This window comes from Euprymna scolopes, chromosome 29 (assembly GCF_053919585.1).
Source record: "Euprymna scolopes isolate OS-2025 chromosome 29, ASM5391958v1, whole genome shotgun sequence".
Lineage (NCBI taxonomy): Eukaryota > Metazoa > Mollusca > Cephalopoda > Sepiida > Sepiolidae > Euprymna > Euprymna scolopes.
Window position 1 is genome coordinate 69,048,960 of NC_136510.1, and position 22,129 is coordinate 69,071,088.

General features: G+C 37.8%; 1 protein-coding gene across 1 annotated transcript in view; it reads left to right on the forward strand.

Annotated features, from left to right (window-relative positions):
• LOC145252694 (uncharacterized) overlaps positions 1-3,614 on the forward strand; it is a 484,652-nt gene extending 481,038 nt beyond the window's left edge. Inside the window, exon 5 of the mRNA XM_080112514.1 lies at positions 3,137-3,614. Within this exon, the coding sequence (XP_079968640.1) occupies positions 3,137-3,363 (227 nt within the window). The 3' untranslated portion in view covers positions 3,364-3,614. The remainder of the gene's footprint in view (positions 1-3,136) is intronic.
• Positions 3,615-22,129: the final 18,515 nt, after the last annotated feature.

Consider the following 22,129-nt stretch of genomic DNA (forward strand, 5'->3'; position numbering starts at 1 on the left):
TATATATATGTGTGTGTGTGTGTGTGTGTGTGTGTATATATACATATAATTTCGTTGTATTTAGACAATTATATATTTATGTGTATAGGGTTTATCTTTAAACTCATTAACCGGTTATTATGAATTCTGAAATACAGCTGCTAAACGTGAAGTCTGGCAATGTCGGCTCAATTTTATTTGAATTAATTTCATGAAAATCGGAATACAAAAAAAAGAAAAAGAGGAGGCTTATAAAGAAATTTCAGGTAGGTTTGATTATTTACAATATGTTGTAGACGTAAATTAATGAATATTCTATATGTGCCAGTTTATATTCTATTTCCTAAAAAGCTTTTAGATACATATGGGTATTACTCCCCCATGTGAAAATTCTAATTTTTCAGATTTGCATTAATTTTAAGCAATATTGTCTGAATTTTAATTTCTTTTTAAAACCCCTTAAGCCTAAGCCTTAAGGTTTAGATATTTTTTAGAATAAAAATCATGTAATAGATTTGACGAAAATCAAAATAAAGGCGTAAGATTCCGATTCCAAATTTGCCAAAGGAACATAAAATATAATAATGAAAAAAGGTAAGAAAAGAAAGAATAAATAAAGAGATAATGAAAAAATATAAATGTCCAATAAAAACTTGATTTCTCCAAAAAGAAACAAAAAAAAGACAAGAATATTGTAAAGATTTCTTTGGCAGATTTACCTAACTCTTGTGTTTGTTTTTTCTTTTGTGACTCCCAATGCTGTCACCATTTGACGTCATTTCTGATTTCTACCTGAATTTCCGCCTTGACCAACGTGGCGTGTTTTTATGCTCGCCAGTTCTTGTCGCTATAACTTAAATCAAAGTCGCTCAATACGCCATGTTTTTCGCTCGGCCGACTAAGAAAGCGAATCGCATCAATCGCTCCGTCCGACCAGATATTGTTGCATTTTTTTTTTACTTGAAAAACAAACAAAAAAAAAGAATTCATTTCAATGTAAGTAAACGACATTTCCGGATGGGAAAAATAATGAATGCATTTTCTTTTTAAATAAAGAGGATCTTACGGCTCATTCTTTGTAACGATTTGAATCACGATATAAGGACACTAAAACTTAGTTTAGATCCAATTATAGTTAAAATCTATTATATGATCTTTATTTTAGAAAATGTCCAAAGTTTAAGGCTTAAGCTAATGGGGTCTTAATACGGAACTGAGACCCAGGAAATGTATTCTCGAAGACAAGGACTAAAAATATCGCCACATCATTTAATATCAGAAACAATGGATTAGATACGCAGAACATTACTTAAGTAGAATTGATTGTCCATGCGGAAGGACACATTAAAGACGGCCATGTTATAGTCAGTTGGGAAGCATGCTCGAGAACGACAGACGTTGAGATTATCAAAGAGAGATAACCTCCATAGTTAAAATGTCCAAATCTAAAAATACAAAACATAGCGTTTGTAACCGTTAAAAAATCAAACCAAAATAATAAGAAATAAAACTATCTAATATGTTTCATAGTCTTCTAATTGAGATGCCTTAGTTTTTCTTTAGTCCACCCTACAAACGACCCGGAGTATATTACTAGTGATACTGCCTGTGTGTTTATACCTTTTTATTAGATTTCTTCTATTATTATTGGCTAACAAGAAGCTTTCACACAGGTCATCAAAAATCTCTCCTTTAAAACAACCTGAAGGCAAAGTCTCCGCAGGTTTCCAGTACTCTCTCTCTCTCTCTCTCTCTCTCTCTCTCTTTAGATGACAATTGCAAATGAATTTGCATTATTGCAACAGCCGCTTACCATTGATTTCTCGCTGGCAGTGGCCATTGATCTTCACTGAAATTTGAATAGCAATACGCCTACCTAAGGTCCCAGTTCTGTTCGCACTTGTCCAGCGGAGGTCTGGTCAGCGCTCTCTTCTCGGTCTTTCCATCTTCCTTGACCCCTCTTAACTATTTGGCATCACTCTTTGGGAGGGACGGTGATGGGGCAATGGGAGGGGATGGGAGAGAAGATGGAGAACTTATAGATATGCAACTTCAATATTCTTGGTTCCATGTAACGTTTCTTCATGTTTTGCCTTTGCAGCTGTTTATCTGGCTCGTGCATGTGACTCATGTGTATTAATCTCCGCATTCAAGCATTTTCCTTAATATTTCAGCTGTTTTCATTATTGTTATTCGTCGTATCTTTCCAGCCATTCCTCTGATTCTAATTTCTCTCATTCTTTTTTCAAAGCTTTTCGGAATTGTTCCGAGTTCTCCCACTATTATAGGTTTTATCTATAAATAAGCGTTCGGCAGTTTTATGCTATCTAACAGGGTTCAAATCTAATACTAAATAATTGATTTTTTAAGCATCCAAGTTATTTCTTTACCAATATCGATTATTATTATTCTAAGCATGAATAATATTTTAAAACTATTTTACTGTGATTAAATGTAAAAAAAGATACTTGATATTCATGCACAATATGGATCACGTTATCGTTGGTTAATTCCCGCAAAGTTACCTAAGCAATGAACGAAAACGTCGCGATTTTATATTTGTTTTTTTATTTGCTGCAAATGTTTAAATGCCCGCGAAATAATTAAAAATAAAGAACAAACATACAAATATATCGGAAAACAATCGCTGTATGATAATTTCGATAAAAATAATATTATTGTTATTATGAAAAAAATACAATAAAAAATTAATGGAAAATTTCAAGAATCTTTAAAAATTAAATGAAACACCGTAACAATGCTAAAATAATAGTGTTATTATGTAGAAAGCCATTTTGACCATGGGAATCGAGGGATGTTAACTGTTCTCTACTTTTATCTAATAATTTAATATACTAAAGATTTGAACATTTTAATTTAACTTGAAAATACTTTAAAATTGCACGATTTATAAATGCACAAGTTCCTTTCTTTGCCTACTTTTTTTCAACACTGCCAGTTTACGTAACCTGCTGAGATATGCCAACAAAAATATGTACCAAAGACGTTTTTGTCGTATGAACCGATGCAAAATATTTTAATATCCGACGTAGATATGTACTTCAGGTAGTTATAGTATAACATAATGATGTATAACTACACATAATGTATTGAATAATTGGAATTTTATATTCATTTTTTTTCCTTTTCTTTTCAGACAGCAAAACGACCTTCACTCGTGCGTGTAGCCTTTTCCCGATGACAGACAACTGTAACACAGTAAAAGAGGACGGCAGTAGTGTCAAATTTTGTTACACGAGCTGCGACACGGACGGCTGTAACACAGCTGCTCCGTCTGGCATGACGCCATGTCACGGGATTACGACGAGCCTCCTGCTCGTCCTTCTTATGGTCGCCGTCAACAACATGCTGAGAGTATGCTGAGTCATTCCGGGCCACCTGGATTACCTCCCCTTATTTCAAAACATTTCTTTTTTTTTCCTTTACTTGAACTTAAATGATTTTAAACAATTTAATATTATTTTGAATTCAACATGTAAAATAAAAACGACACAGAATATATAAAGACTCAATAGATTGACACAATGGCGGATATACCCGACTGTAGCCGAAGTTATCAATGGATAAATATGTGTAAGGAACATTTATTCGCAATATTATGCTCATCAGAAAAAGAGAAAACGGAACAAAAATAAAATAAAACTATTCTATCTATATATATATATATATATATATATATATATATATATATATATATATATATATATTCGGTGATGACTAAATCATCGTGTGACTAGAGTTCAGAAATATCATTTAGTGTTTGATAAAATAACTCTGGCGTCTAATTTAACAAAAAATGTGTTGTCCTAACAACGAAAACTTGCAATACTTTTCTACAAAGGAAAAACCAAAATAAAAAAAAAATGAGGAAAGAGAAGCCCAGATGTAGTATAGAAAAGGATACTAATCACACTATAAAAATAGTGTGACTTCATCAAAGAAACGTATCTTGTGTTAACAGATTAACTATATATATGCATACACACACACACACACACACACACACACACACACATATATATATATATATATATATATATATATATATATATATATATATATGATTGTATACCCTTCGTCAAAAATGATGGAAAAAATGATGCTTCGTTAGTGTTCGCACTAATATTCATATACATATAAGTAACGTATGAGTCGGCGAAATAAGACAAAACCGCCTTACACTGGAAGTTAATAAAAAGTTTTAAAAAATCTCCATGGAAAACAGAAAGAACAAAAAATGAAAGATAACGTCTCATCATAAAAATAGATTCAACGTGGAAGGTGGTCTGGCTTGCTATTTGTTTTACCAATTCCCCTAAAATACTTGAAATGGATTCGCCCGCCAGTATTTTACTCGCTAACATTTGTGTGACAGGACGGAGAAATACAAATAAGGGCAAATTGCTCTTTATTTAAAAGAATGACGTGCCGTATAAATATACTTACGGCAAGTAAACTACAGTGAACTGTTTGTGTTCCATTTGAAAGAGGATTTCGTCAGAGTAATTTCGACTATTAACATTCTACAATCCTTTAAATGCCAATAATGTTTACATCTTCCAACCAATTAAAGCTATTAATTTTATTGCTTATATTTAAACCACTACGATGTATTAAAGTTAGCAATTAAATGAAGATGAAAAAATGGATCTCTTGAGAATTGAAAGTCTTTTGTCTCATTCCCTTTTAATATGTGTACATTTCTTTGCCTCAGTCATGCTATTTAAATACAGTGTTTTGAATCATTTTGTTTGTGTTAATTACATCCGCTTGATGCCTATGTAAAGTCAGTAATAACTCTAGTAGTCTTACTATCCGTTTACATCTAACTGTCTCAGGAGATAATGAAGTTATGTGGTTCAGATAAGGCCGTTGCTGAACTGCAGCATCTACTGTGACCATGCAAACTTATTTTGGATCGAAGGTTCTTTTGCAGATGCCACAGCTGAAGGTTGTGTCTGGTTACGAAAGACCTGTTGCAGTTCTTTATTGTCCGTGCTCTCTGCTTTTCCTCCACTGCTTGTCTCTCTCCCCTTACCCTTCTAGAAGCATGCCTTTAAAATTCTTCTCAAGCAGATGCGGTCTTCCACCACAAACTCAGAGTCTGACATCATGTCTCGCTTGCAAACATTTTTGTAACATGGGACAAGTCTTCCTTCAAATCTACAACCGATGGTGATCTCGCTATAAAGAATATCATGGGAACCTTCATCGTCCATTTACCTGGAATGGCCAAGCCACCGGAGTATTCGTTGAGTGAGCAGAGCTAAACATACCCAAGATGTCTGCCTGATCAATGGTGGCCTTATTGAAGTTGTGGTCTTCGCAGATAATTCCTGCAATTATATTTATGTAGCGCAGGTGGAAGGTGTTGAGTCTGTTATCTTGGTGAGTGTAAAGATCCCATGATTCACTGCAGTAAATTAGTGTGCTGAGAATGCAGGTCCGGAATACTTTAAACTTGATATTGTTCCACACTCTCTTTGTCGATGGAGCCAAGGCTGTTGCCGTCTTGTCGATACGTTTGTGGGGTTTTACACTTAGAGATAGATTGCTGTAGCATACACGGACACACACGCACACACCCTTCACACACACACACACACACACACACACACATATATATATATATGTATGTGGTTTTTCTCCATGATAAACGCGTTGTTTAAACTGAATATGTAAGTTTAGCAAGACATTTTTTTTAAATAAACAAACATTTATTTTTTATAAATAAATTTTCGATGTCATCGGGCTTTCTTCAGAATAGAAACGGCATTTTTCTCTTTTTTCCTCGTGGCATGATGCCATTAAGACAAATAAGATCCGAGCGGTTTTTTCAACGGTGATGTTTAAATGTCCAAACCAGGAAATACCTTATGTCGCGAGTGATGTGAAATATGAAGGGTTTGTTTTCTCTGTGATAAAAGCGTTAAGTTTAAATTAAAAATGTAAGTTGATTAATCCAATTCAAAGCAGATATTTTAAAATAAACAAACATATATCCCTTCCCTAATATAATAAAGTGATAACGATTTTCTCTACAAAAAGAAATTATAGCTTGGAAAATGCAGACGACGCATAAACATTCAATATACTCACACAAACTCTCTATATCTGGTGCAAGTTTTCCGGATATTACACTTCAATTTAAACGAGTATCGTATCTTCCTATATTAATTCCGGCAAAATCTACTTTACCATACAATACACACACAGGCGTGGTAGCACAATACTTACGCCTTAATTATTTTCTCATCACACATTCCCAGTATATACCGGAACCACTATTTTATAATAATACCTTCTCACTAACGATCGGGATTATTACATTTTATTAGTTAATGTTTTCGTCTTTTCACCATACCTCATTTTCGATGAAAATAATGATTGGCCTCTTTACAACCGTCACCTGACTTTTCCAACAATTTCATCGGTAGTTTTCTATCATTCTGTTAATCTATTATTCTTTCGTTCTTTCACTTTTTTCTGAATGGTTAGAGCGTATCAACTAAATTAAAATATGGACAACCGCTAAACTCAATTAACTTTTTCGTATCACACAAAGATTAAAACAAACTCTGGACTACTACTGCTTCGCTAATTAGCATTAAATGTATTTTTACAAATTTTAATCTAATCACTGAATGATTCGTCCACAAAGTTCCATACCAACAGTCATGCGTCGTCAACAATGACATCAAGCGCATACGAGTTCTTCCCATGATAGAAAAGTGTACTATTTTTACACTGCACTTCATCTTTCCTCTCATTGGTCGTTAAAATCTTACCTTGCATTACAAAATAAACATTTATATCAATCTTTTTGGATTGGGGTAATTTACATTTTGGTATCGATTCAGATTGCCTCTTTCTAGGAAGGCCAAACGTTTTGTCATTTTTTAAACATGCATTCTCTTATGCAAAACGGTTATGTATAAACCGTTTAATCGTAGACAATGAACTAATTTAAAAATTAAAACAATCATCAAAATAGATGCACAAGGTTTGTTTCTTGAGAACGAACTCATTTTCTAACGGAGTATTATTTATAGACAGCATATCAGTGTTTGTTTATTTAAGTGTTTAACAATAAATAAAGGCCCCTCAGCCAAGAAATACGAACCTCTACATAGAAACTACAGTTTTGGTATTTATATTTTATTACATTAATATTACTGTAAATATTTACATTTAATATAAATCGAATAATCGTACAAACGGAATACGTTATAAAAAATAATTTAACAAGATAGACATGTTTGTGTTTGTTTATTAATAACTTTTGTAAAAGAAAGAAAACGTCGTAAAGACAAATAAATGTTTTGAATAGACGCAGAGAATGAACTCATTTTCAAACGAGATTTTAGACAATATCTCGGCGTCGTTTCTTAAAATGTTTTCTTAAACAAAAAATACCCAAGTAACAACGCAACCTTCATAATAAAATACAGTTTCTCCATATTCTTTAAATACGTCTATCCTTATATTAAAGTTAATTATTCATATCAAATTGCAATCGGTTCGAAGCAGCAGTACCCACGACTGTCCAATACTGTCCGCTAATCCCAAGCACTGCCAGTTACTGCCTGTCACTGGCCGTCACTGCCCAATAGTGACAGTAATCATATGAAATTCACAGTCAATCACCGTCATGACTACCAGTGTCTAACAGTGACTGCCACATGATGACACTATCATACAATGGATGCCAATGCACGAATATTGAAAACAGGATATTTCATTTCAAAGCAGTCAAATGCGGTTCGACACTAGTTATTATCGATAGTAACCAACAATGACCAAACGCAAGTAACAGCCCAATGATCACCATTGAAGATAGCCAATTTCATTTAAGAACAGTCCAATGGAGGCCGATACTGATCATGGCCGACAGTGAACTCCGGGAACAGATAATGACAGTTGGAAAGACATCCAGTGTCCATTAGCAAATGCAAGTAAGTGAGCAAATACAAACAATCGCGTCCGAGCAGCTGTAACCGCCAGTGGATTCCAGTGCCTAACAATGCCCGAAAGTTGAAAACAGATAGTTTCAATTTGCAGCAGTTAAATGGTAACCGACACTGATCATGAGCACCACTTACTGCGGGTTTCAAACGCACCCAGTGCATAGCAGTACATGCTAATGCCCGCTAGAAATCTCCCTAAACCAACACTACTCGCCAGATACCCCCAATGCTGGGACATTCAGTGTGTGCAGCTAGCTGCCACTACCAAAGGATGCCCGACTTTTTATTTGGGCCACGGACAATCAGAGTTTTACCATAGTCAATGCAACCTAGTTTTCCAGGGTTGACAACTGTAGTTTAATTTGGCTTCACGCGCGGGGAGGTAATCGAAGCTACCTCACTTTGTATCATACTTCCACTGGGCAACGCCGGTTCACGGGTCCCACTAGTTTGTTTATAAATCAATTTTTCAACGTCATCGTGCCTTCTTCAAGATAGAAAGAGTTTTTTTTCCTCGTGGCATGATACCACTAAGAAAAATAAGTTCCATGCACTCTTTTTTAATGGCGATTTTTAATGGTGATTTTAAGTGTCCAACTCAGTGAAATCAGGAGATACGCGAGGGTCGTGCGTAATATGAAATATGAAGGGTTTTATTCTCTATTATATATATTATTTCGCGGTATTTATATCAAAATTTACAGAAAACGGTTTTGTAATTTCAAAGGCTGTTTCAGTCCCTATATCGCCCGGAGAAAATCAATGGATAACATTAATTAAGTTCTAAAAACTATGTAACGGGACCTGTCACGCGCATCACGTTGTAACACAAGAGTCACGGCAACAGATCGTGATAGTCATCGGCACCAGATTATAACAGATATATGTCACTGGCACGTGAATGTGACACTTTCGTGTCCCGGGCATGCGTCGTCTAGTGGTGGACCCCTCCAGCGTGACCAGACTCGCACTGGTCACTGGAAAACATACCTCCGCTGCTCAAGGCACGTTAAACGTGCATGACCCCAAGTCCGTGTGGCAACATTGTCCTCTTCGGCCGTCACTCTGGTTTTGTGTCTGTGTCTTCGTCGTCTGGCGTCAGGGCATACCTGAAATAAACTGCATCTTCACTTATGCCGGCAATCAAAAAACAAAGAAAAAACTCTGAGGTCATTTTCGTTTAAACCAAATAAAATAATTATTTGCAATCATTCTACATTTGTTTAAAGTCGTGTTTTCGTTATCCGCGCTTCGTAATGTAGGTTGTATACTTGAGATATCAGGTTAATTCTCTAGCTAAGAACAAGATCTTTTCAAGTTAGTTCTTATTGAGATTTCTGCCCCTCTCACCCCAGGCGGGGCGGGAGCCTATGTGTACGCTTCGCTCGCTAGCCAAAGACTGCCAAAACCCTTCTATCTATTTTCGAGTAGACAATCGTTGTTTATATCAATCATCTTCCTTCCTTTTCTCCATTATCTTCTATTCCCCCCTCTTTCTTCTCTTGTGAATTTCTTTTTCTATCCCCCTATTTTCTTATTCTTTTCCCTTTCTCTATTGTTTTGTGAACATATCTGTCAAACTAGCTTGGTGGTCTCTGAGTTAAAACACCCCGGGACCCCGACTCCGAGCAGACATTTGAAACCCAAATTCTCGAGACTGTCCGAATCAATAACGTTAGTTAAAACTCATTCTCGCCTGATCCAACTATAAAAATAATCTCTTTGTCGAAATTCCCATTTTCAGAGTTATCTCTTTTTTTCCGCCATTAAAACAGATACCATGTCTCCCGAAAATCTCATAAACGCCTGTCTTAATCTTTGACACAGTATCAGCACCCCCCCCCCGGCCATAAGCATTCTTATCTTCACCTAGCTGAACGGGACACCCGGCATCGTCCGGTGTCCCGTCACAACTATGCTTCTGTTTAGAAGATCCTTGCGATAAACAAAGCGCAAAAAAGCGGCAAAATGCGGTTGATGTAATACCCCCTGGCCATTACTCTAACCCAAATATTGTGTCTAACCTGAAGGAATATCTTTTGCAAAACTCATTTTTTATTAGTAACGGGCCTCTTCTACAAAAATAACCTCAATTTTTTCTATAAAACGTAGAAGATTCAGTGAACGTATTCATACAGCCATTTGTTTTTTCTTCTGTGGTTCATCTTTATTACGCCATTAGACTATTTACGTACTGAAAACAGAAAATTCGTTGAGACTTTGGACCACAAACAGAAAATTAAAATTCCCAAATTAATTTAGCAAATATATTTCCCCCAGCCCTATTATAATTTGCACCTGTTTGAGCAATTTTTGAATAAAAATTTATTTTCATCTGGCAAACACAGAACACGCTAGGTAACATACAAATATTTGTGCATGAGGTCGCCAAGCTAATCAAGAACCTTGATGCCAGTAAAGCAACTGACCCTAACGGTATCCCAATTATAGTGTTAAAAAGCTTCAACCAGAACTTGCTCCCATACTTAAGAAACTGTTTAAGCGTTGCCTTAAAAAGAAGTGTTTCCAACACCCTGGAAAACCTCACCAGTATGCCCTGTATTTAAAAATTCAGGTGATAAGTCATCTCCCTCTCAGTACAGTACAGACTAATAAGTTTCCTATGTGTCATGAGTAAGTTGCTGGAATCCATATTAAATAGAGAAATAGTCAACCGCCTCAGCAGAAATAAGCTTAGTGATACACAGATGTGCTTACGGTTATATCTCATAGGATTAGCGCATCTCTTGACAAAGGCTTCCTTTCTAGGGCAATTGGTCTTGACATATCAAAAGCCTTCGACAAGGTATGGCATAAAGGCCTACTTCACAAGATTTCCATCAACGGTATAACTGGATATGTTTTCTCAATCATTAAATCATTTCTCTCTGATAGGCTCATAAGAGTAGTGGTCGATGTACAAAAAAAGAGGCTTGCAGTATTAATGCTGGAGTCCCTCAGGGTTCAATCCTTGGCCCAACTCTCTTCCTGATCTACATCAATGACCTCCCTAAACACATACTTAAATCATTCGTTGATGACATCTATGCTGATGACACGACAATCTACGGCAGCACATCAAAGGCTGTAAATGATAAAGTTCTCTCTGATTCTCTCTCCTCTGATCTCGAGCGCGTGGTTCAGTGGGGGAAGACGTGGCTGGTTACCTTAAATACATCTAAATTTTATTATTTCGCTCGTAACTATCATCTTTTATTATTTCGCTCGTAACTATCAGTTATATTTTAAAATTTCACTCGTAACTATCACTTAACTTTTAAAATTTCGCTCGTAACTATCACTTATCTTTTAAAATATAGTTCGTAACTATCAGTTATCTTTTAAAATTTCACTCGTAACTATCACTTATCATTTAAAATTTCGCCCGTAACTATAATTTATCTTTTAAAATTTCGCTCGTAACTATCAGTTATCTTTTAAAATTTCGCTCGTAACTATCACTTATCTTTTAAAATTTTGCTCGTAACTATAATTTATCTTTTAAAATTTCGCTCCTAGCTGTCACTTATCTTTTATTATTTCGCTCGTAACTATCATTTATCTTTTAAAATTTCGCTCGTAACTATCATTTATCTTTTAAAATTTCGCTCGTAACTATCAGTTATCTTTTAAAATTTCGCTCGTAACTATCATTTATTTCTTAAAATTTAGCTCGTAACTATCGGTTATCTTTTAAAATTTCGCTCGTAATTATCACTTATCTTTAAAAATGTCGTTCGTAACTATCACTTATCTTTTAAAATTTCGCCCGTAACTATCATTTATCTTTTAAAAAATCGCCCCTAGCTAACACTTGTCTTTTATTATTTCGATCGTAACTATCACGTATCTTTTAAAATTTCGCCCGTAACTATCATTTATCTTTTAAAAATTTTTCCCCTAGCTATTTTTATTATTTCGCTCGTAAAAATAATTTATCTTTTAAAATTTCGCTCGTAACTATCATTAATCATTTAAAATTTCGCTCGTAACTATCAGTTATCTTTTAATAATTCGCTCGTAACTATCACTTATCTTTTAAAATTTCGCCCGTAACTATAACTTTTCTTTTAAAATTTTGCTCGTAACTATCATCTTTTAAAATTTCGCTCGTAACTATCATCTTTTATTATTTCGCTCGTAACTATCAGTTATCTTTTAATATTTCGATGGTAACTATCACTTATCTTTTAACATATAGCTCGTAACTATCACTTATCTTTTAAAATTTCGCCCGTAACTATCGTTTATCTTTTAAAGTTTCGCTCGTAACTATAACTTATCTTATGAAATTTCGCTCGTAACTATCAGTCATCTTTTAAAATTTCGCTCGTAACTATTACTTATCTTGTAAAATTTCGCTTGTAACTATCATCTTTTATTATTTCGCTCGTAACTATCATGTATCTATTAAAATTTCGCTTGTAACTATCACTTATCTTTTAAAATTTTTCTCAGAAATATAACTTATCTTTTAAAATTTCGCTCGAAAGTATCACTTATCTTTGAAAATTTCGATCGTAACTATCACTTAACTTTTAAAATTTCGCTCGTAACTATCACTTATCTTCTAAAATTTTGCTCATAACTATCATTTATCTTTTAAAATTTCGCTTTTAGCTATCAGTTATTTTTTAAAATTTCGCTCGTAACTATAACTTATCTTTTAAAATTTCCCACGTAACTATCACTTATCTTTTAAAATTTCGCTCGTAACTATCATTTATCTTTTAAAATTTCGCTTGTAAGTATCACTTATCTTTTAAAATTTCGGTCGTAACTATCACTTATCTTTTAAAATTTCGCTCGTTACTATTATTTATCTTTTAAAATCTCGCTTGTAACTATCATTTATCTTTTAAAATCTCGCTCGTAACTTTCACTTATCTTTTAAAATTTTGCTCGTAACTATCACTTACTTTTTAAAATTTCGCTCGTGACTATCATTTATCTTTTAAAATTTCGCTCGTGACTATCATTTATCTTTTAAAATTTCGCTCGTAACTATCAGTTATCTTTTAAAATTTCGCTCGTAACTATCAGTTATCTGTTAAAATTCCTTGTCCTTTTAAGCATAGTTCTGAACACAGAGTTTTATTTAAAGAAACGATCGTTAAACTCTAATGAGTACATGTTGATAACGTTTGAAAGGTAGTCATATTTGAGACCGGCGTGTCAGAAATAACTTTAGTAAATTTCTACACAAGGTTAAGGATTAGGTAGTGCTTATGAAAAGTGTTTGTAAGATACAGATATGAAATATATTGCCGATCTTATAAAACCCAACAAACCCAAATACAACATGGATGAGTCACGCGCCGAGCAGACAAGAAGACAAATAAAAGGATTATACACAGGTAACTTTATGCTCGTTACTTAATATTCGTGTTAACCATTAAATCAAGTACGTAGTTTGTTTATGGATCGTATGACGACTTGAATAAAGTTGTACCAATATTCAGCTGTTTGACTAAGTATAAAACTGAGAGACGCATCTGTAGTCGCTCCATTATAATACGTTCACGTTGTCGCCCAATTAGTTGGTTACTTTTTCTTTGTTACTTTTCTTGTTTGAAATCCATTATAAGTAACCTATATGGGTAAATAAATCATTGCTATCATGCTAATAAACAACTTACACGAAACACAAACAGATGCTTAATTGCCGAGCGTACAAAACACCACAAGCCTACACTATGGATGAGTAACTCTCCAAGCTGACAAGAAAGGTAAATAACTCAGTTATACTCAGAATTACCATCCCTCACCAATAATTCTATTGTCGTAACAAAATGCTGAGGTAAAATTGAATTTTTCACTTACCGTTCAAGAAAGGCTACATGTCTTAGCTATGGTGTCATAAGGGAGAAAGCGAAGGTGTTGAAAAAATCGCATTTTTTCATCTGTGTAATCGGAAAAGGTTGTTGAGTTTTGGAGAAATCTTTCCTTTCCCATGGGGCATAAAGCGTTGGTTCGATTGGGACGAGTGCATATATGCTCTTAAAAACAAGTAAAACTTTAAGTTTTTAAAGCATAATTGTATTTGTTAATACGTCTTTCCTTGAATAACTGTCATAAGAGCAGTTGTTGAGGGTAGGAGGACATCGGCTAGAAGAGAAGGAGATGGAAGTCCTGACTGTGACATCAACACTAAATGCACACGATTGAATCCCGGAAATCAAGTGGACGAGCCGTAGAGTTCGAGGATTCAAAGACACTTCTTCATATTACGGATACAGAGTTTCCGTAACTCTGCATATGTATGTAAAAACGTATGTAAAGCGAAATAGGCAAGAACGTTTTCATTCCCCGCTCCATCTTCAGGCAATTGGCAACAAACTGATACTCTTGCTAATGGGAAAATAACGCTTGTAAGGTTGTAATAGACTTATTCTGGACAGCGCGGATTGTTTTCCTTTGATTTTAGCCCGAAAGAGATAAGGTAATATTAAGAATTCGTCTATGTCAGTTCTTTCCCGTGGGATATTCTACAAAATGAAGAATCTTAGTCTACCATGTAAACAATGTTTCTATATTAAAAAAGGGTAAGTAAGAACTAAAGGTATGCATTAGAAAGTGCGTTTGCGTTTATTTTCGACAAGCTTGTAACTCTAGCTTCTTATTTTGTTATTTAGTCCTCACATTCTATGAGCGATATTTCTGATAAAAGAGAAGGTTTTGCCGATGCCTGGACCAGAATCTATCCATCTAATACTTATCGTCGGCGGTTTTGAGATTGAAGTAATTTGGTTTTAGTCCTTTAAAATTTGATGCATTGTCTGGAGCAATTTCAATAAAAAAAATCTGTTATTCGTTTGTATAATATACGTTGCTTGTCTTTTTTAATTATCAACCGTGTTTAAATGTTAAACGGACTTCAGTTGTTTAAATGCTGAATATATTTGGAATATATGCTTACTACATGAATTGTATTTGAAATATATGCTTACTATAGGAGCTGTATTTGGAATATATGCTTACTACATGAGTTGTATTTGGAATATATGCTTACTACATGAGTTGTATTTGGAACTTACATGAGCTGTGAAATAACATAATGCATATTCGAACCCTATCTGATTAAAAATGATTCTATGGTTTAAATGAACTCTAGATTTCACGAATGATTTCAAATCTGAACAGAGATTTGTACAACTGGCAAATATCAAATCATCCTGTTTTCAGATTTTTCGAACATCCTGCATGATTATCAGTTTATTCATATTACATTTTTTTTATTTGGGAGTCACCACTTATCAAATCCCGAAGGCAACGATGATAAAGATTAATGAATGTAAGATGGGAGTGTACTAATCGTTAATGGTGTAACTTGCTTACATTATATTTGAATATTGTATTCCACAGGGCAGCAGGCCATCGGAACAGTGTTCTACAAGTAGGCAGTTCTGGGAAAGAAGATTTGTTCATGGAATCTGCGTTTAGAATTAGGCACAGATAGAGTGTTTTTGTGAACGTTTGGCAAGGGAGGGCTGTAGATTGGTTTTTTACTTGGGAGTCACCACTTATCAAAGCCAGAAGGCTAACCAAGGATAAGGTTTCATGAATGTAAGGTGGTACTGACTAATCGTTAATGTAGTAAATTGGGTAGAATTTGATTATTTATGGGGAAGGTTTATCAAGAACTTGTTTAAATTTGATCTAAAAGCTACTCAATTGGCAAGCAGACCAGCGGAACAGTGAGAAAGAAGCCCTTTTCCTGGAATCTGCGGTTAGATTTAGGCACAGATAGAAAGTGGGGAAATCATATATAGTGGTTGTAGCAAATCGAGTGTTTTTTCTGTGAAAGTGTGGAAAAAAAACTATTTAGAGGGTAAAGTAGATTACCCGGTGATAGCGTAAGCTCCGAGGGGTTGCAAAGGATGCCCTATGCGACCCCCCCTACTGGGTCGAGTAACAAGTTTTGTAGTACGGCGAGCAGCGATTAACTAATTTGTGCCAACCGTTCACCAGTAAGTCGTTAACAGAACTGGTACTAGTCAGAGACACAATTCTTTTATAACAGAAGAATAGTGCCTCCCCCTACTCCTCCAAGTCTATAAGAGACTCGTTCTCTCAACCACTCAGATTAGAATTCCGCCCTCGAGGCCGGCGCCACCAAGTAAGCAATCTTCTTTTTTTATTTTTATTTTCTCACACACTCCCGACAAAAACGAGAAAAAAACAAAAGGTATAAGAGAGAAAAGAAAAAGAAAAAGTTACATAAAAATGACAGACCACCAAAATACTTAATCAAAAAACAACTGTTAGTACAATATAGCAGTAGTCGATATCCATCAAGCAGGCAGCAGGCTAGGTCTACCCCGTCGTTTTTTAAGGGGCGCACATTCTGAGCAATACCACTTTTGCCTGTTGGGAGGTTCTGAGTCGATACCGACACATCGGAAATGGTACCAATCGTCGCACGAGTCACACCCGATCATATTCTGATTCTGCTGCGGAGAGCTGCACAGGGGACACAACCAGACCTGCTCTTCAACACTAGGGGGTGAATCCAACGTCTCCTCTCCCTCCGCAGCAGGAGGTCCTTCAGGAGTCCTAGAAAGCTCTAAGGGGTACAGATGTTTCAGGGAATGTACTTCCTCCAAGCCCTCCCCTTTTTGTACACGTGCTACTCTAACGACACCATCATAGCCTGGAATCAGTTCAGTAATAGTTCCTAAGACCCAAAACGGTCTGGGTTTCAAAGGACTCTTAATCAGCACAACATCATCCTTCTGGAGGCGGGTTCTTGTACTGAGTCGGGATCGACCAGGAATCTTCCTTCCCAGCTCTAGCAGGTACTCCTCATACCATAGTTTGTGGAAATCTGTCAGACATTGGTCCCTAAGTTCCAAGGTTTGAATTAGCCTCTCCCTACTGGGAGGCAACAAGGTTGTTCTATCCTCTCTATCCAGTCGTATCAATAGCCCGGGGCTCTGATTGGGCTTAAGGAACATATTAGGGGTAATTGGAATAGCATTTTTGTCGGCTGACACCTGGTAAGTAAGAGGCCGGTTATTAACAGACCTCTGAATATCCGATAACACTGTCATAAGGGTAAAGTAATCCAATCTACCCCTGCCAAGAATCTTAAATAGGCAATTCTTCATGGTCTTGATACATCGCTCCCATGTTCCTCCATACCAAGGAGAGAACAAGGGAATGGTTTTAAGTTTTAACTTACAAGGACCGTATTTTCTTTGATAGTCCGTAAAAAGAGAGAGACGATCGAAAATCTTTCCACTTCCTATAAACGTTTTCGCGTTGTCACTATAAAGGGTTTCGGGAACGCCATATCGGTTAGTAAATCGAACCAGTGCCTGGAAGAAAGAGGGTACGCTCATGTTGGGAACTACTTCAATGTGTATTGCTCTGATATTCAAACAAGTGAACAGGAGCAAGTACATTTTCGTATCTCGTTTCCCGTCACTCACCCAAAGATGGCCAGTAAAATCAATCCCAGTGTGTTGATAGGGGACTCTGAAATCGGTACGGTGCGACGGCAGGGCAGCAGCAGCATTCGGCGTCACTGGCGTTGAATTATAACGTTTACATCTGGCACAAACAGCCAGTACCTTATTCACAGCTTGTCGACCCTGCGGGACCCAATAACCGCTTCGCCTCAACTCCGCTAGAGTTGACCCAGTTCCAAGGTGGCAACACCTTTCATGACAATCTAAAATGATGAGTCTGGTAACAGGATGATGTTTCCCTATCAGAATGGGGTTTTTAACTTCATAACCAAAGTGGGAAGATTGGTTGATTCTTCCCCGAGATCGAATCAAACCGTCAGGGTCCAGAAAAAGATCCAGAGCACGAACCCTAACTGGCATGGGTTTACCACTCGGCTCCTTTAGGTACTCCACTTCCACGGGAAATTCTTGCCGTTGCACTGTCTTCATAAGGTAGATCGCTGCCTTAGAGTTGTAGTCCCATTGTCGATTAAATCGGATGGCTAGGAACTTAAACACCAAGGCAGTAACAGTCAGTAAACCAGAGAATGAGGAAAACCTCTGAAAAGGTATGGCCGAAGTGTACTCTTGATCATGGATCAAAGAACAATTTGCTGAACTGCGGGTCATTCGCTGGCATATCTCACTCAAACAGGGCATATCCTGTCCTGGCCATTGAGATATTCCTTCGCATAGCCAGGAAGGGCCTGAACAAAATTCCATCTTGGATTGGAACTTTCTCAATGTTAATCCTCTTGTTAACAAATTCGCCGGGTTGAGTGTACTATCAACATATCTGAAGAGAGTCTTCAAGCCATAGCGAGACTCCAACTCTACTTTCATCTGCAGAATGTCTTTAAGTCTATTTTTTGCAAAAACATTTTTGCTAGCCATGTTTTGAGATAAAATCCAGGACAAGACCACCTGTGCATCCGTGGCTATACACAAATTCTCGGGAACAAATCCTTCACAATTGTCCAGGATTGTGGGGAGACACTTGAAGGCGAGGAAAACGGCCATTAGTTCCAACACAGGCAAAGTCTTATCCTTCATAGGTGCCACCTTAGCTTTCGCAAATAATAAGGATGACCGACCATTTTGTACGATATACACGGCAAACCCATATGCTTCCTTGGACGCGTCGCAAAACAGGTACATATCTCCAGGCAGCCCTGCCATAAGCGCCTTGTGCAGAAAACGGAAATCACTCAACCCTGAAAGGTCCCTGGCAAGTTCTCTCCAATCGCTCAAGATCGCTGGCTGGAGTGGATCATCCCAACCTGCACCATTCTTCCACATGGACCTGATTAGCACTCTACTGCGGATAGTAACCGGGAGACATAGTGAAAACGGATCGAAGACCTTAGCTGACTCTGAAAGAACACCTCTCTTAGTTGTCACGTCAGGATTGCACTTTACCGGAGCGACATACAACTCCTCCGAATGTGGGGAGTATCGGTAGCCCAGTACTCTCTCCCACTCCTCTTCATGGATACTTAGAGTACCATCCTCCTTCATCCTATTGCGGAGCGCCTGACTGTTTGAGTTGCATGACTGGATAATAAAGCCCCCTTCCAGCAAACGCTCTCTAACAAGGGAATACAATGTAGTAAGCTCACTCGCGTCTGCGACGGATACCACAAGGTTATCCACATAAAACCGGTCCTCCATCATTCTGCGGCAAGCATCCTGAGGGTATTTTGCCGCATGCAATTTTAAGATGCACCCCAACACAAATGGGCTGGAAGTAAACCCGAATATCAAGGTGGTATAGCGGAAGCAGCGCAAACAATCTCCTTGTTTAAGAAAAAAGCAAAACCGGTTCCTATCCGCCTCCAGCTTAAGCCGAATCATTGGGAAGGCTCGGCGAATGTCTGCTAGTAGCACATAATTGTTGGCTCTAAAGGCTAGCAACAACTTTAAGATGTCCCCTGTTAAGTTAACGCCAGAATATGCTGCTTCGTTCAGCGATAATCCATCTCCTGTCTTCAAACTACAGTTGAACACTGGTCTGATCCTGGTAGTTGCCGTAGGGTCCGACTTGAAAACTGGTCTATGTGGTATCCACACATATTTGTCGAACTCCTGAGGGGAGACAAAAATCTCTTCAATTATACCGTCCTCCTGTTGCTGACGAAACACCTCCAAATATTCATCACATATTTTTCTTTTAGTCAAGTTTGCTGCTACCCGGTCTAAAACATGCAAGGAAGTTGCATGATTAGAGGGGACTCTGGCTAATCTATCGTGATGCCAGGGGAGCTCCACATAATAGCTTCCATCCCGAAGCTCTACCGTTTCCTCAAATCGCTTCATCTGAACTTTATCGTAATCAGAAAAGTCCTCCTGACTGGGAAGCCCCAGAGATTCCAACGTAAACATTTGTTCTAGTCCTCTTTGTACCATACTGTCAGGAAAGCACTCCGCCATGGGATCCAGGTATGTTGATTGTGTTTCAAGGACAAAACATAAATGTGATGAATCGACCTGGGGGGGGTATGTTCCATTACCGAATTAAACGAGAGGTGAGTAACCTCAGAGAGGGGCTTATCTTCAAAGAAAAAAGAGTCCACTGCTCCAAACGGGACCAATCCAGGCGGGGTTGCAAAGGCCCATCCATTCAAACACGGGATCAGCTTCAATGAGTCCAGGTGTTCAATCAGGTATAACCCAATTATTCCCTTGATCGGTATTAAATCCTTTCCGGTCTCAAACTGGCCGGCCAAAGCATATTTTGCATCCTGAAAGACACGCAATAGAGATTCCAGGTTGGCCACTCGAACCGACAAGTCCATACCATCGGCTACCAAGACAGGAGATGTCACAGTCCTTCCAGAACCCAAGTCAACTCCCAGGACTACCTCTGTGAACCCACGCTGACACTCACCTAGAAAGGTAGACAATCTCAGCTGACAATTGACACCAAGGGTTTCGATTGGGCACAAAGTTCTCAGTACATCTGCCGCCAGATATGTCCGCCCGCTACCCGTGTCCAGTAGGCAATTCACTGACACTGTCTTTGGTCCACAAGAGAATGTAACTGAGAGAATGGGTGGCAACGTGCGGGAATACCCGGTTGAAGTTGCATTGTTCACATCCACATGAAAAGAAGGAGTAATAGCGTTCCCCCTACCAAACTTTTGAGACGTATTCTGTCTTACTGTTGATGTAAATGCAGTGGAGACACCGCCCTTAATCTGCAATCTCTTTATTGCTTCTCCAGTTAGTCTCAATATGGAGGACAAAGGTGGCATCCGTCTATTTGTTAGCGCTATTATCTCCCCTTTCAATTCGAGAGGAAATTTCCTAAATAGAATCTTAGCCATCAGTCTGGCTCCGCCAGAATCGTCCACAGAAAAGTCACACGAAAAGGAATTCCCCAGCTCTTCCAACAGCGATGCCGTCCTGGAAACGAAGTCCCCCAGCTCAAAAAGGGCTCCAATTTTCTTTGGTACATAGTCCAGAATATCCTGGAATATTTGGTCAATGATTTCATCCAGGTCCAGATACTCCCTCTTCAGTATAGCCATGGCTTGCTGGTAATTGGTGTCAGTGCAACTCAGGTGATTTACCAGCCTCAAGGCTCTGTCTGAGAGTGAACACTTCAAGAAGTTCAACCTCTCGGCATCATTGGCCATGCCGATCACGCAGTTCTCAAACCTAGTCAAGAAGTTTCTGAAACTCATGCGGTCGGACTCCATTTCCTGTCCGCTAAATGTAGGCCCTGTGATCTGTATACGTGGGGGTTTAACAATGAAGGAAGAACCTCTCCCGGTAGTTGCAGAAGCCCTTGAGAACTCAAAGGCAGATTCCGAGTAAGGGCTGGGCTCTGGCTGTCGGTATGCTTGATCCAAATCGCCCAAGTCTTCATAATAATCCTTTAGTTGAGGCAGCCAAGCACCCTCAATCTCGGCAGGTGTACTCTAATCAAAGGAGCCTAACTCCAGCTGTGTGATACAAGTCTCTAACTCGACAATGAATTGTCGAATCTCCGTCCTTAAGAATGAGTACGCCGATGGCCTAACTCCACCACGACACATCTTCAGTCGTCCCTGAATCTTCTGAGCCAATGACTCCCTTCTGCGTAGGAGCTGCTCTTTCGTGACGTTCATGACAGTAGTTAACCGACGAAAGAGTAAGCAGCAAATCCTTTGCAAGATGTGGAAAAAAAACTATTTAGAGGGTAAAGTAGATTACCCGGTGATAGCGTAAGCTCCGAGGGGTTGCAAAGGATGCCCTATGCGACCCCCCCTACTGGGTCGAGTAACAAGTTTTGTAGTACGGCGAGCAGCGAGTAACTAATTTGTGCCAACCGTTCACCAGTAAGTCGTTAACAGAACTGGTACTAGTCAGAGACACAATTCTTTTATAACAGAAGAATAGTGCCTCCCCCTACTCCTCCAAGTCTATAAGAGACTCGTTCTCTCAACCACTCAGATTAGAATTCCGCCCTCGAGGCCGGCGCCACCAAGTAAGCAATCTTCTTTTTTTATTTTTATTTTTATTTTCTCACAAAAGTTTAGCAAAGAGAGCGATAAAGCAGAGACAAGGATTACTCGGTTATGTGGATGACGTAAGCGATATAGGCGTAACTATGATGCAAGGGGTTTCTTTCTTCTAATGATTTTGTCTATAAGTAAAAAACAAACGTTATTTTATCCAATCAATATAATATCCGTAGATAAAATGTCTAATAACTAAATATCCGTA